The sequence below is a fragment of the Ctenocephalides felis genome, unplaced genomic scaffold (genome assembly GCF_003426905.1).
Source record: "Ctenocephalides felis isolate EL2017-DRISC unplaced genomic scaffold, ASM342690v1 CF-g0.4_SCAFFOLD_01886, whole genome shotgun sequence".
NCBI lineage: Eukaryota > Metazoa > Arthropoda > Insecta > Siphonaptera > Pulicidae > Ctenocephalides > Ctenocephalides felis.
Genome location: NW_020538040.1, coordinates 37377313 through 37398402, shown reverse-complemented (window position 1 = coordinate 37398402; position 21090 = coordinate 37377313). Strand labels below are relative to the sequence as shown.

Sequence of the window (21090 nt, the reverse complement as noted above, 5' to 3'; positions counted from 1 at the left end):
CATAGAATGTTCTTGAATTATTAAATTCGGACGCTTCGTTCTCTTAAAAACTGGGTTACCTGGGCACTTTTTGCCCCGGTATCTTCGAACGGCTGCATCAGCACGCCTCCTTATCAATACGAATCGAATGTTGTTCCCGAAACGTCGACAAAATTTTCATTCTCGATTTTTTTGCGACTTCTATAACTTACTACGGACGTTATAGTAAAATTTCAAAGTTTTAAATAAAAAAATTACATTTCTAAGTTTTCCAAAAAATAGAATTTTTACTTCTTCAATTACTTACTTAAAACAAACTATTTTTTTCAAAAAATTTTAAAAACTTATAAGGAGAATCCACGCATTGCCCGTCTCGGATTTTGATGAAACTTGGCACAAGGCTAGATTTGATGCCCAAACTGACCGTGGTAAAATATTAGAGGCCTGTGAAAAGCGGTTTAAATATAAAAACAATTAAAGTTTGCATTTTAGCAGCGCGCGTATTGCATACCTTGCAAGCTATTCGTTATTAACAGCAGATTGGCCGAGTGGTTATCGTCGTGGAATTCTAATTTTTGCTCCGGGTTCGATTCTCATTCAGATATAATATTTTTTTATTATTTTTCTTGATATTTATAATTTCACGTGTAAATAATATTAACATTTATTTGAGTTTTCGATTAATTTATATTTTTCGTTTAATATTCCATAATAAAGTCCTCCGTAACACCTGTAAATTTTTATTTTGATATTACTTATAAAACTTACGATCATATAAATATTAAGTGATTTCTGAAACATTATAATTTTGTATTAATAACAACAATAATACGGAAGAAAAGATATATATTTATAAGTAATATCAAAATAAAAATTTACAGGTGTTACGGAGGACTTTATTATGGAATATTAAGTGAAAAATATAAAATTAATCGAAAACTCAAATAAATGCTAATATTATTTACACGTGAAGGTATAAATATCAAACAAAAATAACAAAAAAGTATATTAAAATTTTTGAATTCGATTAAACGTTTTAAACGTTTAACGGTTGTCTTCCTTTTTCGGCAGAGGGACTAAGACTCAGGAGTCAGGTTTCCCAGAGTGCATTGCGCCCTGTAGCCTGTACGCTGTACGCCATTTTGATTTTATACTCTGTCATATGTGGGGATGTTTTGTTGGGTTGTTTTGTCTTGTTTTATTTTAAATATTTTGTAATATTGAGTGCTAAGTGTATAAATAAAAATGCAAAAATATATAGCATCATATGGCGTAAACTTTACATATTTGCTTATGTGAAATTTGTTCAGCTACATTGAAATCGAAAGAGTATAAGAAATAACCTCAAAATGAATTCTATGAAGTGCTGTTTGATATATAATATTATGAAGGGTAAGTAAAATTTATTTGTTGGTTACTGTGCTAAAAGCCTAATTATTTTTATAAGGCCCGCGTTTGGAGATGTCTCAAAAAAAAATAGAGCTTATTATTTGGATATGAAAATTTAGTTTTCGACAATGCTACAAGATACTAAAGGTAAATAACTGTTTAAATTTTTGGCTTTTGAGGTTTATATTTTATTATTGTAATAATTTCTTTTTAGGATTGGATTCTACGTCTCGGTTTAAATCCTCAATTGCCTCGAATAACATATGTGATTAATATGAAGAATATCAAGAGGGTTTTAAACAGCAAAACAAGGAATAAATGAAAGGTATATGGCATAGTTTTTGTTAACTAATTACTATTATAAATTCTGTTTTAACCTTTCTCATTTGTTTTAAGGTGGAATAGTATATATGGGCTACGATGGAATTAACAAATTGTGAATATTGAAAATGAAGATGTTGGAAGTATCTCGATAAGAAAAAATCAAAGCTTAATAATGCTCAACTATAATTCTAATAGTTGTATTGTTTCTTTGCAAAAAATATAATTCTATTTGAAAATTGTCATCCTAATTTGGAATTATGTAATAAAGTTTCTGTATATTGGTGTGTCGAGATAGCTAGGTTAATAGTTAGACCAAAACTAGATATTTTTATTTCCATCCTTTATTATTAATTAATATCATTTAAAAATAGTTTTATATTCAATTTGTGTTTCATTTGAAAATATGAAATTAATAATTGTAATGAATATAAATTTTATATTTTTGTTATTGTTTTCGAAAAATATTTGTTACTGTTTATTATAACATATTTAATATTGTTATTTTTAACATTTAAAATATTCTAGTTTATTATGTTATTTTTTTGTTTAATAGGTTACTATTTTGTTTTTCATTGTGTAAATAACAAAAAATAAATGTAATTGATATAAATTTTATGTATCGTCTAAAATATTTGTTGCTGTATTGTTTATTATATTGTTTTTTATTACTGTCTTGTTATGAAGTTTATTATTGCTTTATAAAATTTGTTGCTGTTCTATATAGTATAAAATATTTGTTGCTATTTTCTTTATTATAATGTTGTTATTCTTTTTATGAAATATTTGTTACTGTTCTCTTTAGTATAAAATATTTGTTGCTATTTTGTTTATTATAAAATACTTGTTACTGTTCTGTTTAGTATAAAATATTTGTTGCTATTTGTTTGTTATAAAATACTTATTACTGTATTGTTTAGTTCAAAATATTTGTTGCTATTTGTTATAAAATACCTATTACCGTATTGTTTAGTTCAAAATATTTGTTGCTTTTTGTTTGTTATAAAATATTTGTTACTGTTCTGTTTAGTATAAAATATGTGTTGCTAATTGTTTGTTATAAAATATTTGTTACTGTTTTGTTCAGTTCAAAATATTTGTTGCTATTTGTTTGTTATAAAATACTAATAAGTATTTGTTTGTTTGTTTGTTATATATTTGTTAAAAATACTTATAAGTATTTGTTATATACTTATAACAAACAAATAGGAACAAATATTTGGTGCTAGTAGTTTAGTACAACATATTTGTTGCTATTTGTTATAAAATACTTGATACTGTTTTATATAGTTCAAAATATTTGTTGCTATTTGTTTCTTATAAAATACTTATAAGTATTTCATAACAAACAAATAGCAACAAATATTTTGAACTGAACACAACAGTAACAAATATTTTGTACTAAACAAAACAGTAACAAATATTTTATAATAGCAATATATTACTGTTTTCTACAGTTCAAAATATTTGTTGCTATTTATTTGTTATAAAATATTTGTTACTGTTTTGTTTAGTACAAAATAGTTTATAATAAACAATAGCAACAAATATTTGCTGTTATTTATTTGTTATAAAATACTTATTACTGTTTCGTTTAGTTCAAAATATTTGTTGCTATTTGTTTGTTATAAAATATTTGTTACTGTTTTGTTTAGTACAAATTATTTGTTGCTATTTGTTATAAAATATTTGTTGCTATTTTGTTTACTATGGAATATTTGTTACTGTTCTATTTAGTATAAAATATTTGTTGCTACTTTGTTTATTGTAAAATATTAATTTTAAATAATAAATACAATGAAATATGAGTAAATCTTTTTTTTTAGAGAAAAATTAATTATTTACGCATAAATTATAAGCATTTCAAAAAGTGCTGATTCATATCGCATAGTACATTACAGTATGTTACCGCAACCTAACAATGTTATATAACAAGTTAACTAACAAGGTAGGAAATAGTTATCTCCAGGTAATAAAATTCCTTAGGGACGGTGAGGTTGACGTTATATAACTAGGTAACATTTTTATATAACCGCAACCTAACGGCAATATAAAATTGTTTACAGGGTATATATATATATATATATATATATATATATATATATATAAATAAGTCGGGCTTTCCTTCCTGACGATTTATCTCCAGAAAGCACAAACCGATTTCTATAATTTTGCATTCGTTGGAAAGGTCTCGGGCTCCGCAAGGTTTATAGCTAAGAAAATTAGTGGTGCATGGCATCGTGCCCTAATTCAAATTGCTGGAACTTCACGCACCGTAATTAAAAATTCGAGTAATGAAAATAATCAATAATTGTTTTAAATAATTTCAAATAGATTATCTTCTATATATATAAAAATAAGTCGAGTTTTCTTTCCTGACGAAGTAACTCCTGAACGCACGAACCGATTTCGACAATTTTGCATTCTTTGGAAAGGTCTCTGGCTCCGCAAGGTTCATAGCTAAGAAAATTAGTGGTGCATGGCACCGTGTCCTAATGCAAATTGCTGGAACTTCACGCACCGTAATTAAAAATTCGAGTAATGACATTAGTAAGAATTATCAGAATTATGCTTGGTTAAGTCAACGAGCAATTCTTGCCGCCAAGAAATATGCTGTACACGCACTGAATTCCACCATTCAATCAAAAATTGCTGGCGATTTGGTGACATACCAATGATTCTAACTGGTCTTCCGCTTGACTTCAAACGATTGCAATTTCCAGTTCTCCTTATCAATCGCTTAGTGTAAATGCGGGATAAAGTGTTAACGTCAGACCAAACAACAAAAAATGTGGTTTACCATTCAATGAAACGGATAATTTGCGGATTCACTTTTATTTACTTAGAGAAGTTCAACTAAAAAACACTTCATTTTTGTAAACAAATGTAAATTTTTCCTTTTCAAATATAAAACAAACAAAAAATTTCTTCATCTTTTTAACGAAACCATCTGGTGGCGAAACGGAGTTCGTCGGGTTTGCTAGTGTGATTATAAAATAAACTTATAGTAATGATACTAATTACTATTATGTTTCATTTTTGTTACTAAAAACGTGCATTAAAAAAACAATTTGCTAGATAAAAATGTAGAATTTTTTTTTTTTATTTAGTGTTTATTATAAATTTACTCACGTACTTTTGATAAGTTAATCATGTTAATGATATATTTCATTGTTATATAAACATATCAAACAAATAATAATATTGGTGCTTCTTTTAATGACAAATGTCTAAACTAGTTCCTTTCGGTCGATTATTCAGAATGACACGAATGTTGTAATTTCCAAAAATTCCAATGCCAAAAAGCCTGTATAAGCGAAGCAAGTAATATAATTTAATTTAAAAATTATTTACTTGCGATATTATCGCAAAACTTTTATATAGATAAGACTGAAAATATAGAATACTGAAATATCAACTTCTTATCTATGAAATTCTTTTGAATAAACCTTCAAATAATCAAGTTATTTCAAAAACATGTTATTCAATAATAAAACTTCCAAACAAATAAGCTGTTACTCAATATCGGATTAATCTGATAATAATATCTGAAATCTGATAATAATTCTAATCAATGAACAACTAAAAATCGTAACACTTTCATGTCAAATGCCAAAAATGCCTCCTGCCATATTTGACTTTATCAATCAGTTATTAATATATTGTTGTCGAAATGTTTTCATATGCCCATATATTAAAAGGTCAACCGTTGGGTTTTCCTTTCTCAAATCAATTACTGAATGTCTATCTAAAAACAGATTGTAAGGTATTGCATAAAAATTAAAAAAATATTCATATACATTTACGATTCTGGAATGATCAAAAACTATAATATTCATGTTATAATTATTTGATATATATCAATTTTAATGAATGTGAATATATAAATAAATGAGTCTACTCACTCGGCACCATGACAAACAAGCAAAGCGGAACTTCGCCTTTTGTTGGTTCCGGCACCCCGACCACTGCCGCGTCCGCTACATCAGGATGTCCTAAAACTACATCTTCTAAGCCACTGGTGCTTAATCGATGACCGGCAACATTGATAACATCATCGTCTCTGGCCGTCACGTATACGTAACCGAATTCGTCTTTGTAACCTGCATCCATCGTATCATAATATCCCTAGAAACAATATACAAAAACATGCACTCTTAGCATTCAACATAATTGGAAACAGTTAATGCTAATATTCTTATATGTATGATATATATATAAGTTAGAAATTTTTACTAACCGGGTATTTATCGAAGTATACTGATAGAAAACGTTCAGGAGATTTATATAGGGTGGAGGCAGTGCCTGGTGGTAGTGGTAACCTACATGCTATGCGGCCCAACTCATGTGGCAAGCATTCGGTTCCATCTTGTCGCAAAATGTGAACTGTAAATTGAAGACAATTTAATAAATATGTGTAAATATGCTAAACAGATTAACAACTAGTTGGTATTAGTATTTAGCCTTGAGGTAAGTTACATGAACTTCCCGATATGTGTAAATAATCGACTTAATCAATAAAAAATAAATTAATTTATGAGTGATTTTATTACACATAATTGAAAACGAACGAACACGTTAACTCGGAGTATTTTCAAAAAGCAACTTTTCAAATATCAACAATTATTAAATTTGAACCAGTTTCCGTAGGATTTTAATGGTTTAGTATGTTTATTAAGACCAAGTACTATATTGTTATACCAAGTAAATCGTCTAATTTTAATTTTAGCTAACGTCAAAAAACTACTCATTTTCTCAAACTTTGATGCATTTTTAAAATTAAACTACTTGTCGTAAGGCCGTAATATTACAGTACGTTCTATAAGACCATGATATACATGAATGTGGATGAAAAGTTTAACACTTTTTTTCAAATTACAAAGAAAGGGCTTGGCAGATCGTCGCACAAAACTGATAAACGATAGTCCTCATCGAAATACATCAAATGGTTTTTAAATTTCTGAAACCGATTCAGGCGTTTTGGAGAAAATGTCGATAAAAAGTCTAATTTTGACAAATGCCAAAAAAACGATACCAAATTTTGCAAACTTTGACGAATTTTCAAAGTTAAACCAATTGTCGTAGAGCCGTAATATTTTAGTATGATCTAGAAGACTATAATATCTACCGTCAAAAAAATAATAATAAAAATCGTCGAAAAAATTTTTTTTAACACTTTATTACAAGAAAACGACCCGGCCGATCTTTACAAAAAACTAATCAGCACTATTCCCAATCAATCTCTTTCGAACGGTTTTTGAATTTTCATAAGCGGTTCAGCATTGCGGGCTAAAACGTGGACAATTTTTTTTTCACTTTTCTGCTATTTATAAAGAAACGTCTTGGCCGATCGTCCCACAAAACTGATAAACGATAGTCCTCGCCGAGATACATCGAATGGCTTTTAAATTTTTGAAATCGGCCCAGCCGTTTTCGAGAAAACGTCGATTTTCGGAAAAAAATTTGTTCACATACACACACACACATACTTTTTCCAAATTTGGTCTCATTCGATTCAGAATGGCTTGAAACGTCGAGAAAACAAAGTTAGCGAATCGGATTTTTTGATGAAAACAAACTTCTCTTTCGGGAAGTTAAAAAAGCAGCAAATGGCATACTAGGGGTATTAGAAAAACATCTAAATTAAACGGTGCTTATAGATTTGAATATCCAAAATTTTTTGCGTCTTTAACGTACAGTTTTTGAGCTGATCGCTGATTTTCAAGAATATATGATCACGATGGTTTAAATAGTAAATGTATCGTTATTACAAGTTTTTAATATATGGATAAAACTTAATACAAAGTACATTTGTATATAATTTAATTACCGTCAAATCCAGGAAACGGCATACCCGCACAGTTGTTGGGCGGATTGAGATTGTGGCCCAAACCAACGCAGGATGCTGTGATTGCGTGTCCAGTTTCCGTCTGCCACCAATGGTTTAAAACGGGAACTTGAAAAACTGTTTGTACCCAAGTCTATGAATAAATAAAAACAATATTTAATCTATAGCAAAAGTAAAATGAGCATTAATGTTAATTATGTATTATTAAATCTGCGTTCGGATTTTTCTAAATTTTAAATAACAATAGGAATTTGAAAGTAATTATTCGAAATTTTGAAACGATATATAAATATATATTATACTAGCTGACCCGGCAAACGTTGTATTGCTAAGTTAGGTATATTCTAAACAAGGATATTTATATTTTTGATTCTAAGGAATCAAAAATATAAATATTTTAAGTGTATAAGGATGTGTTGTTCGAATGCTATATAGAATGAGATATTATAAAAACAATAAGCCCCGTTAGTTTGACTATATCTTGTCAATACAATCAAACTGGAAGTTTTATACACTTTCTTTGGAAAACATGGTATAATCCAATCCAAGTCTTTTTTGTTCTTTTGACTTATTCATTACGTTTCCAGTTTTTCAGATTCTTTTTGGATTCTGGATTTTGTATATAATTGTAAACAATACTACTGAGCTTATACAAAATTTTCAAATTTGTGCGAGGAGAGATAGAAAATGAATTAAGTATTTCTTCTTTGACCTGCTTTTTGAAAAATTTCAAGTAACATTCGATGAATTAAAGTAAATTTAATAAAAAGTATATAGGTAGAGCAGGGCGAGACACAAAGGTCCAATTTGACTTTGAGCAAATATAAACTATATTGTGAAAACCATAACAATTATATCACAACAAATAACACATATCTAACGAACGATTATCTGACTACGTTCATGTGCTGCTTTTTTGATGTCTTTCAAAAATTTGTTATCTAGACCTTTTTACCCTATAGGCGGGGTAACTTGAAACGGACAGGTGGCAGAAAGGTTTAAAGCCTTATTATAATTTTAAATTACCGTTTATCTTCCCCATTTCAAAGATTACCGTTTTCAAATCAAGGTTATAGCTGGTCATACATCTTTTTTCCTCAACTTTCAAATATTGCTGTTGAACAATGCTTAGCTTTACTGGTTTTTGACACATCAGTAGTAAACTTATTTAACCCCGGACCTTTATAAATTACTATCTATTCTTCGATAAATTCTGGAAAATTATAACTGGGAAAATGTTATTCGACAAAAATGTCCCTTTGATCAATACCAATTTTAGGTTCTGAATTAAAGTAACATAAATAAAAAATAATATAACCCAGGAAATGTTTTATAAATACCAATGAGTATATAATTATACAAATAAGATCTTTCATAGCACCGTATGAAATATAAATATGCTAAAAAGTGCATTTTTATATTAACATTACAAAAAAGTAGATATTTTGAGTTTATAGTAACACTTGAGGCTCGTTTAATAACGTTTTTGTGTACAAATAAAACTACAAACAAAACTACTTACAATATTTAATCATAATTAACTAATATTTATATAAGACAACCTATCAAACATAATTGAACATCATCTGTCAAAAACGTTTGACATTTCACGTATTAGCCACCGTTCATTGTTTTATTCAAATTACGCTTGTACAAAAATTTTCAAATTAAAAATGTAAAGTTTCTACGCGGATTTGAAATAATTTCTCACCTTTTGGACTTTCTCTGGATTGGCACGAATTTTTCAAGACTAAGACTGGCCAAATCGGTTTAGCCGTTTTCGAATTTTACTTAGACATTTGAAAAAGAGCTCCATTTTTATATATAAGATATATTAAAATTAGTCTCTTTCCTACAATTGTCTAAACGTAGAAAATTAATCCTTTTATATTTTTTTAAAATTATATTTTGATTGCTGGTTCGAAAATATATACTTTCTCCGCCCGCACCTAGTGATTCGTCATCTGGCATTATGCTTTTTTAATTTAAAACTTTTTATTAAAATATATTTTTAATTAAAAATGAAGTACTTGGGTCCTGTAGATAAAATGGAAACAGGAAACTTATCATACTATACTTTCACGATTCCAGTGGAGGTTGAACTCAGTTCAAGGACTAGCCCTCGAGCAGAGAACTTAAAATTACTTTTAAGTTATAATAGAATACTAACTTTAGTTTCATGGTCACAGTGTTCTCCAGCAACAAATATAGCTCGTAAGGATTCGGTACTGTAATGCCTTCCAAAAGTGATGTCTGGGTCAAGTCTTTTTATTACTCGGAATGATGTTGGTACAGTAAACATCGCGTTAACTCGGTGTTCGTGAATAATACTGAAAGTAAAGTAATAAAATTTATACATTATAAATGTTTACTGGGACAATTTGTGAGTAAATATTGTCTATATCTATGTATATGGATATTTTTTCTCTAACCGAAAGTATTGTCCGGGGTCGGGCGTGCGATCGGGTTTTCCTTCATACATGACCGATGTAATTCCTGCAAGTAAGGGCCCGTAACAGATATATGAGTGACCGACAACCCAGCCGAGGTCTGATGCCGACCACCACACAGATCCTGGCTGAAGGCCGTACAACGCGTTCATGGACCATGCCAAGGCAGCTAAATGTCCACCTGTCGGACGTTGAATGCCCTTTGGATCATCTGATGAAATAGGAAATATTAGAAATAATATTGCATTACTTTGCTAAACCTGAAATTTAAGAAATTGGTGATTTTGCAAATATAAAATGTATCTATGAAAATTCTGTAAGTGCAATTTTTTTTTGGTAATTCTCGTTAAATTGGTGGGCTATTTTAATCGGCATTTGAGATTTTGTATTTGGTAAATTATTCATTCATAATGAATTGTTTCATATAAGTAAAATTTGATGTATTGTTGTAATTTTATTATCAATTAATTGCAAATATTCAATTAATATCTATTCTTTTTGGAAACCCAGAACAATCCGGGACAGAACATCCAAATCCGGGACAAATATTGCTTTCAAAAAAACCCAGGACAAGTGGTGAAAAATCCGGGACTGTCCCGGCCAAATCGGGCCGTATGGTCACCTTATTATTAAACATAACTGCATCTTTCAGATTTTATAGTATTATAGTATAAATTATGTGCTAAAAACACTATAATTTAGACGTCAATTAGACTATTCTTCTATAATTTATCAAAAAAACCGTACAGCGGCCTTGAAGATTCCTACTTCAAAAATAAACTTACAAAGATATCATGAACTCGAGTAGTAAAATATTACTCGGAAATTTCTTTAGCTTTGAAACAAGTTTCTCGGAAATTATAATTAAACCACACAAAACATTTTTCTGATCCTCAACGAAGAGAGATGCGACTAATAGCAGATTACCTGAAAGGACACTGCAAATTAAGGAGACAGCTAAGGAAACTAATAATGAAGAACAATGATAGTTGTGAAAATGTTGTTTCAACAACAGGAGAAAGAATATACAATGGGGTCATTGTACTTTTAGTTTATCATCTCGTCATTCCCAAAAATACCTGTTGTGCCTGATGTGTAAAGTATGTAAAGAGGATGATTAGCTTCTACAGATACGCATGGATGTGGCATGGCGTTTGCGAGAACTTGGTCCCAGCAGACATCAATTTCTGGCTTTAAAGTGCAAACATGTATATTTCGTCTTTGGAATATTATACATCGTGATGGCTTAAAACCAGGGTAATCTAACGCTTCATCCAATATTTCTTTATACCTGTAAAAGAAAAAAATAAAATAATCGAGGCAAGACGTAAGAAAATAATTTTTTTTTCTAAATTCACTATTTGATTTTTATTTATTTTTAATAAATAAATGAAAATAATCGTTCATTTAATTAATGAATAAATATAAAAATAAAATAATTTATCTGAACTTATTTGATACCTAATGATTTTATTTGGTTCAACTCCGCAACTGGCTGCAATAATTACTTTCGGCTCTGCATGTATAATTCGTGATCTTAATTCTCTTGATGCAAAACCTGAAATTATTATTATCATTATTTTAAATTAGTGGTTAATGGCTTGTCTATTTCGATTTAAACGAAATAGCTAGAATCTAGCCAGAGGCTATGCATTATCATGCCGCATGCCCTCTGCAATTCTCGCATCTATCTCGCAGATTTATTATTATTATTTATATCAATAATTAAATTGAATAATGTTAAATATATTATAGACAACGACTGGATTTGTCATTAATTTGTGTTTGTGTTTCAAAGTGTTTTTCTGAAATTAAGTAATCATTTTCGACGCTTTGGAACCAGATATGGCCCATCATCTAATTTTTTCGTCAAAAGTGTGTTGTCATAATGTAATTTGTTGGTATACTGATTTAGTTTAACTAAGAAATTATGACTAATTGTAAGTATGGATAATATTATTTCTGACCTCCAAAAACAACCGAATGAATTGCTCCAAGTCGAACTGTGGCTAACATAGCAGCAATGGCTTCAGGAATAAGTGGCATGTAGATTAGAACTCGGTCTGAACGCTTAACGCCAAGGGATGCGAGTACTCCTGCCAAACGGGATACCTAAAAATATATTACGAAAAAATAAGATAATCTAGATAATTTTTAAATTTTGTGCACTCTATTTAGATACGTTTATGTTTTTGCCATAAAATCTGATTTGTCAACGTTGTTTTTTTGAGCTTTTAAATACTTCTGAATCGTTTCATACCAAAATTGTTAAAATGTGGGTGTGTTATGCAGGGCCGGTCCTACCTTGAATGCGATGCATGCAAAAAATGCGGGCGCACGCCTTAGGGGGCGCCAAAACGAGATTTGGATATGAAATTTATAATATAGTTTTTTCAATATCATTCAAAAAATATATAATTTCTTTGCATCTTTTACTAATCTTGGACAATATTTTTTAAACTTTAAAGAAACTATCTGATACACGATGGGAAAGTATATATGAATACATACAATTCGGTTCTTACGATAATTAGATTATATCTAATTTCTTGTGTACTAAATCCAGATTCATCAAAAATTATTTACAAATATTAACGTAAATGTTTCTATAATTTTAATGTTAAACTGTTCAAAAAGAGAAAATAATACGGTGTCGCTTGCAAAAAATTGGCTGCGGGCCAGGAGCGGTCCTGGTGTTATGTATATGTAAGCCAAAATTCAACATTTCGTGGACTGTTACTCAAAAAGGGTTTTGATATTATTACAGCTTTGTACTAATTTATAATTAAAAATTTATAATTATTATTATTTTTAATTCTCACCGTATTCTGCAGTTCTGCATATGTAACTTTTCTGATAGTCTTAGTTAGTGGGCTGTCGTGTATGAGGGCTACATTTTGTCCCTTATTAGCCTCTACGTGCCTATCGACGGCATTGTAACAGGCGTTCAATTCACCACCTACAAACCTGTAAATAAAATTTTAATAAAAATAAACTGTTTATCATTGCTACTTAACACAAATTGATTATAATTGATTCTCAACGTTCCAAAAATGGTAATTCAGTTTTTGAGAGAACGGAGCGCCCGATTTGAATGATTCAAAAAACATTTTACTTGTATTGACGAAATGAACGACTAGTTTTGAGAAGGCAAGTAAAGCGGAAATACATTGGAAAAAGTAAAAAAAATGCCTTTTGGCGGTCAAAAATGATTATTATACATAAGTACATCAAATTATTAGATATTTTATAGAGGTTTTAGTGATAAGCACAAATTTTGTTTGCATTTTTATGGAATCCGCTGTGCGGCGCGATTTGAAAAAAGTCCAAATTTTTTAAATATTTCAAAATTTAAACATTTTTTTTCTAATTGTAAAGAAATTGAAAAGATAAATTCTGTAATTATTGAAAATGCTTTTGATATTTTTTTTAAATTATAATTATTAATATTAATTATTAATAATTTTAAATTATAGCAAATAATGATTTTCAGCTCATTAATATAATGATGCAGGTAGAATGAAATGTTTTTCATATTTCTAATTATCTGATAGAAAACTTTATAATTTAGCTGGCGGAAATGATCATTTCTGCGCCACATGGAAAAATGCATGTTATGTCATTTAAAACACAGATTTTTGAAATTATTATACAAATTAAAACCAAATCAAAATTACAAAATAAAATCATATAAATTTTATGACAAAAATAAATATATCTGGAATTGAAATAGAAAATCGATATATTTTGCTTAGACATGTTAAACAATTTGATGAAAATTGTAGATCAATTTAAAAGAGATCATAAAGCAGCAATACACACATACAAGTATATAAATGAATGAATGAATAATGAATAATTTATTTTCTGTGCCAGATTATTTAAATGTTGATATAAATTTTGATTAATCAAGAATATATAATAATTTTTTTTTTATTTACTAAAATGGCAATCAAGATACAATTTAATTTTATAAGTTATTGTAACACAAACGAGAGGAAACAAAAAAAATGAAAATAATAAGAAATAAATAAATAAATTTAAAATAAGAAAAAAAAATAACAACAATAATATGAAAAACAATAATATAAAATAAATTGTAAAAAATTATAATAGAAGAAATAAAAAAAAAAGAAATAATTATCTAGAGTTCACTCCAATGTGTGAAACCTAGTGTTTTATTTAAAATTTTAAAAATCATTATAACTATTTACCATTTCGTAAAAGGTTCGTCAGAATTATCAAGCACTTTGGTCCATGGCTTTGTCCAAACAAGGCCATGGCCAACTTCCCCCCAGAAATGTTCCGGATTATCTAGAGAGCGCTGGTAGGCGCGCACGTACGCTGGACTATTATAAGGATTGTGAAGATCTGTATTATCATCTGAAAAAGATAAAAATAACTATTTACAACGCAATCAATAACACATCAATAAAAAATATTGTTACAATTTTATGTTGCACCGAAGCTTGCAAAGCTCGACCTATATATATATATATATATATATATATATATATATATATATAGGGTGGTCCTTAAAATGGTCATTTTCGAATTTCCTTGCTCCCAGGGGCTCAAATGGTTCCAAATTGATAAAAAACAATTCTCTGAAAGTTTTAGCTCTTAATATTAACGTTTAGATAGAGCGCAATTTCATCAAAGTTTGTATGGAAAGAGCATGAAAAAAGTTTTGAAAATTAAAAAAAAATGTTTTAGGTATAACTTAGCGACAAATGAATGAGTTTTATTTATTCATTTGTTTACTAAATTACATCTAAAAAACATTTTTAAAATTTTTGAAAAATTTTCCATGCCATTTCCATACAAAACTTTGATTGAATTGCGCTCTATCTAAACGTTAATTTTAAGAGCTAAAACTTTCAGAGAATTGTTTTTTATCAATTTGGAACCATTTGAGCCCCTGGGAGCAAGGAAATTCGAAAATGATCATTTTAAGGACCACCCTAATATATATATATAATAAATGATGGGTGCTCTGCCCCGAGGCAGGTCCTTGAGTTGAGGGGGCGTCCATTAATCGCGTGAGGTTTTTAGGGAGAGGGAGGAATTGACAAAAAATCGCAAAATATCACGTGGGGGAGGGAGGGGTATAGTACGATATCACATGTATTTATTTTTTTAATTATTTTTACAAAAAAGTTCAAATATTATCAAGCAAAATTCAAAAATTTTACAGTTTTTCCACGCAACTAAAAATACACGTGATGTTTGGTGGGAGGGAGGGTAATTTTGAATATCACCATGTATCACCAAGGGGAGGGGAGTCAAAAAGTCTATAGAAACTCACTCACTTGATTAATGGATACCCCCTGACAATGAGTTAAACTTCTACTCAACTCAGGGAAAAATAGTGTGAGAAGTTTTCATTGCCGTTATACATCGCAGTGCCTGAAATGGGTTAATTTTAATTGGAAACATATTTTTGATCTATACTATATATATATATATATTCGACCATAACAGCAATAAAAACATGATTCCTTTTTTAATTTTAATTCACTCTCAAATCCATACGTTTCGACTCCAATTTTAGCTCTTATTGAGTGGAGCTAAAAAAAATTCAAAACTATGTAACGATATAGTGTTTGAAATTTACAAGTAAAAAGGTAAAAATTACATTTAATTTGATTACTTTTATTGAAAACAGAAAAAGCAATAATCCATGGTATCAGAATATGGTAATCCCACATAATATAAAAATATTAAAACTGTTAGTTTTTTTTACAATTTTACTAACATAACAATTACAATACAGAAGTGCGCAATATGTGCGAACTAATTGGAGATAATGATAAAACGATTTTTAAAAAGCATATTTTTACCAAGATTCTAACATATGTGAAGCTAGAATATTGGTAAGAATATGGTACCTATATGTATCATGCTATCTAACTTTCAACATGAGAAAATGACAAATATTAAAAATCAGAAGCGGTTTATATTTATAACGGTATTCATAAAGTGCTTAATAATATATTTTATTATAAAAGATCACCCTAAAAGAATTTCAGTGAAATAGTCGGTAGAATAAGTATTAGAGTTTGTGATTCATTAAAGATGGCTTTGGTTTATTTTTTATTCATTTGGAGCTATAACCTCTAGTTATAGATTCATGTTCACTATAACTTATAGCAAATAGAAAGCAAAAAAAGTACATATAAAAGATACAAACAAATTGGGACTATCTGCCAACTTTCAACCAATAAGTACACAGACAATTTTAATTATCACATATGGTAAAATGGTAGAATCCCCATAAATATGCCTTTGGGCACGCAGTAACGTTTATTGTCAAAAGCCACGTATTATCAAAAATTCCATTTTTAAAAAATATTTTGTGATATAAGTTTCACAAAGGTAATGCGTAAAGAAAGAAGTTAAATAAGTCAATAATTTGTATACAGCTAATTCAGAATGAGTAGAATTCTACGATGCCAAATATGATGTTGATAGTAAGGTAGTAGCTTAGGGTGGTGTATTTGTTATTATTTTAATTTATTTTTTATAACATTAAATTAAAAGAAATACCTAATTTAAAATAAAAAAAAATAAAATAACATGAAATACTATCAGAACGATTTGATAATTTTATGCCTTTATATTATGATAATGTCATCACATCAAATCTGTCATTCATCAGAGACTGGACTCACATTCGAACCCATCAATAGTTGACATTACTCAACCTTTTGGCATAAGGAGATTGAAACGACAATGGCCTTTAGACTTAGTCTTAGATTAGGTCTAATATAATATTATCATATTAATTGTAAAACTGAGAAGATCTCATTGGCGTTCTTCTTAGGCATCGCTCTTAAATATTGTCATTTTAGCTCATAGGAATCTTTATGAATTTCTGATTGCTAAATAAAACAGAGTTTAAAAAAATGTGAGATAGATCTACTAGATTCCTCCATAATTTATCTTAAGTTTGCATTATGCAATTTTATAAATCAATCAGTATATTACATCATTCTATAAGATTATCAGTTGTTTTTCCTTTATTGACTAAAACGTTAAGCCCTTTTATATAAAATCATTAAACCTTTTTTGAAAAACTAATTACATGTTGAGAAGTGATGTTTACATTTAGTTGATATAGACCGCAAGTTTATATTTAGTTGAGTGAATTTGTGAAAAAATCCATAATATTTTTTGAACGACTTTTTATAATCATAATAATAGCAATATTTTGGCGAAAACTATGTGAAATTTATACACATTTACACATAATAAATATATATTCCATTTGAAAATAAAGATTCTGAATTAAAATATCAGTTGTTTTACAATAAACTAGTAATGTTGTGATATGTGGTTGTTTGTTGGCTTAATCATCAATATCACCAAACTAACCATACAATTACATACAATGTTTATTTTTATTATTTTCTACATATTTAATTTGTCTAAATATGTTTTGTTATTCAGTAAATGTTTTAAAATAGTTAATTTCACAGTTGATGCGATTTGTTAATAATAATACCGAGTGCGATATCACTTTTGAAACCACCACATAAAAAAATTGATATATTAAAGAACAATTTTAAGTTTGATTAAATTTTAAATAAACCTATATTTTTTAATTGATATTTTTATATATTGAATTCTAAGGTCTAAAAATTTTATTTTCTAATAAAAATAATTTAAATTTATTGATATCTCAAAAACGTATAAGAAGTGTAGTGATCGGTGCAATCATGTTGCATACAAATAATAATATTTTATGAAATCTAAAGTACATATCGATCTCTGCAAGAATCTCCATGTCTTGGAAAAATTTATCTACAGTTAATTAAAATACAATTCAAAAAGCACGATCAAGTATTCTTCTAAATTTCTAAACAAGAATTTTAACTTGTTCAAAAATTAGTTTTATTTTTTTTGCTAATTTTTAGGTAATCAATTCAAATGAAAAAATAAATATAAATGGAATTCTAATCGTAATAAATTAAAAATATTATTGAATTAAAATGTTTTAAGTTTGAAGTATATGTATTGTAAAAATACAAATGTATATCAAATAAGAATATGGTAATGCAGATTTTCGTATCTCTATATAATCAACTATATTATTTTAACATAACTTAACATAAGTTATTTTAAAACTTATATTAAGTTGTATAATTTATATTATATAAATTTTGACAGCTTCTTTCTTTGATGCGCGGACCAACAATAATTTTGTTAATAAAAATATCAAAAGTCTGTTAAAATATCCAAAAATTTTATTAAACTATCACCAATAGTTACTAGTTCTTATACTTATTGTTAGTATAAAGAATATCTAAAAAACAAAAACTTTCTTAGTTTATTCAATTATTTTTTAAACTTTATTTCTTTTAGTAGAAATGTTATAACCTATATTTTTTTACCTACATTATATTAATAAAATTAATTTTATATTAAAATTACATAGTATATAAATGCAATTTTAATGTAAAATTAACTCGGATCTAATAAGGAGATATAAAAATAGAATGATTTTAAATAATTATCAATTCACAACTGAATAACGGTTAATTACATCAATTGGTATTTTGTGATCAACTTTATATATATATATATATATATATATATATATATATGTGTGTGTGTTTTTGAGCATCCATCCAATAAGTAAAAAAAAATTAGTGAAGAAGAATATCTTTATTAGAATAGCATACGTTTCGAGGTTTGGTTTGACCCATCATCAGTGCATACAAACAAAACACAAAAAAATTCGAGGCACTAATTTATAAATTAGATATAAATCAGAGAAGTTTCAATGGTAAAATAGAGTGAATGAAATAAATGAAAAAGACTTTTAATAGTACCTATTAAATATTTTTGGTTATCGGTACTACTATTTTGTGATTAAACAATTTTTAGCTTTTTGAATAAAATGAGTAATCCTAATATCAAATATGCATCGACGTCAAAAAAAAAAACAAACAAATTTTAATATATAAATAAATTAGAATCTTATATAAATTAGAATCAGATTTATAGATGTTTCTGGCAATTGAATGCTACTTAAGTGTATTACCAGAAAATAATTATCTAAATGTTATGAGAACAATACAATATACAATAAAAAAATGATTTCGGCATGAACCTCAAGTGGTATTATAAATTATTGGTCAAGATATATAAAAAATATATAGACAAAATTTATAATAGGTGGCACTTTTCCTTAATAAATATTATAGTTGCTACTTAATTAGAATACTGGTAGTCAATAAACCAGAGATGAGTAAAATCGATTGAGACATTTTATAATATCATTATATAAATAAATATCATTAAAAAACAAAATTGTCTGTAATCCCCTATATATATGTATTAAATATATGTATCTAGTATTTATGTATTTATTTAATAAACAAATATAAATGGAGAGCTTTTCCATAAATCTTCTTTATTTAATTTCACGGTTGTGCTTGCAACGCTTTTATTAATATTTTGAGTTAATTTGTTTTCGCTAATTCGACGTATTTAATTAAGAATCAATACTTTGCAATTCAATGATGATTTCATTAAACATCGATATTTTTGATACACTTTTTTTGTTTATGTATGACACACTTAATCTAAATTGGAGCTAATTTGCTCCAATAAATGTAGCTTTCAATACAAAATCAGTTTCAACTATTGGTTCTAATAAATTAAGTTATTGGTTTTTGTGCAAATTGCAAACTATGCAATTAATCTCGAATTTATTTCTTTTGTAAACTATAATACTACATTATTAATTTTTTAAATGCAGGCGTACAAATAAAAAGAACACGAAGTACGTTGTTACTATTTTTTTTTTATTTTACCGTATAATTTACTGTCCTCTAGCAAATGGACATCTAGCAATTTTAAAGACAATTTAGTTAAATCACATATGAATTATATGATATGATAAATAATTGCAATAGTAGAAGTGGCCAGTTACTTCAAATACAAAATACAAATGTATGAGGGTAACATTGATACTATGTATGCAAGTAAATTCAATATATATATATATAAAAAATTAATCCTCAATATCGTATCGACATTTTAGAATTTCCTTACTTCCAAGGGCTCAAATGGTTCTAAATTGATAAAAAATAATTCTCTGAAAGTTTTAGTTCTTCACTAGTAATTCAATCAAAGATTTGTATGAAAATAGCATGAAAAATTTTAAAAATGTTTTTTAGATATGATTTAGCGAACAAATGAATGAGTTTTATTCAAAATTCGACACTCTACAAAACAAATAACCTGTTTTGCAGAGAGTCGAATTTTCAATAAAATTGACACTAATTTTCACTTTTAATTCATTTGTCGCTAAGTTATACCTAAAAAATATTTTTTTTATTCTCAAAATTTTTTTTCATGCTATTTCCATACGAAGTTTGATTGAATTGCGCTATATCTAAATGTTAATAATTAAGAGCCTAAACTTTCAGAATTGTTTTTTATCAATTTGGAACCATTTGAGCCCTTAGTAGCAAAGAAACTCGAAAATGTCCATATTAAGGACCACCCTAATATATATATATATATATATATATATATATATATATATATATATATATAATTTCGATGATATGGAGTAAAACATACCTTGGACGTCTATCTTAGAGAAAACCCTCGTATTTTCGATACGTTTTTCGAACAATCCATTTGATTTTTCCGTAATATCAACCGATGTCACCCGCAGATCACTTTCGTTCAACATTTTGATTATTTAGTTAAATATTACACTGGATTTAATGTTTAAAAATAATTTGTAAACTTTTTAACAGTGTATCGTTGATTAGTATTTGGTTAAACTTTATGAACGTTTCAATTACAATTTTATGAACTATGTTTAGTTATTATTTTGTTAAACTTGATAAAAATAATTAAATCTATTATAAAACTCAACTTAAACCAACATATTTATAGTATTTTTAGAATCTTTATACTGTCGGAATCGATTTTCACTAAACAGTCGCAGCGTCAAAGACAATAATCCGTCTTTATTATCAGTTGCAATTTGAATGACTATCGGTTGGGTGGACTTCTGGTTGATGCGTCTTTGAATTTCAATTTTTAATTATGATAATTTATTCGTATTTTAATTTG

General features: G+C 27.8%; 2 protein-coding genes across 2 annotated transcripts in view; both read right to left on the bottom strand.

The window, feature by feature from the left end:
* LOC113374915 (acyl-CoA synthetase short-chain family member 3, mitochondrial-like) overlaps positions 1-4843 on the bottom strand; it is a 14769-nt gene extending 9926 nt beyond the window's left edge. The window contains 1 exon segment of the mRNA XM_026614877.1: positions 4822-4843. Coding sequence (XP_026470662.1) covers positions 4822-4843 — 22 coding nt within the window.
* A 222-nt stretch (positions 4844-5065) lies between these two features.
* LOC113374914 (acyl-CoA synthetase short-chain family member 3, mitochondrial-like) lies at positions 5066-20701 on the bottom strand. Its single transcript, XM_026614875.1, has 12 exons — positions 20587-20701; positions 14202-14370; positions 12810-12954; positions 11955-12099; positions 11449-11545; positions 11067-11278; positions 9970-10198; positions 9708-9867; positions 7520-7670; positions 5930-6075; positions 5612-5817; positions 5066-5138 (listed from the first exon to the last, which is right to left on the bottom strand). Exons 1-12 carry the CDS (start codon positions 20699-20701, stop codon positions 5066-5068), a joined length of 1848 nt encoding a protein of 615 aa, XP_026470660.1.
* Between the last annotated feature and the right edge of the window lie 389 nt (positions 20702-21090).

Excerpts from the sequence above, each read along its gene's own strand:
- LOC113374914 (XM_026614875.1), bottom strand. The coding sequence starts at position 20,701 with ATGTTGAACGAAAGTGATCTGCGGGTGACATCGGTTGATATTACGGAA. Across the intron at positions 11,279-11,448 it reads GAACCAAATAAAATCATTAG|GTATAAAGAAATATTGGATG; the intron begins GTATCAAATAAG and ends TTTCTTTTACAG. Across the intron at positions 6,076-7,519 it reads GCCGTTTCCTGGATTTGACG|TTCACATTTTGCGACAAGAT; the intron begins GTAATTAAATTA and ends TTCAATTTACAG.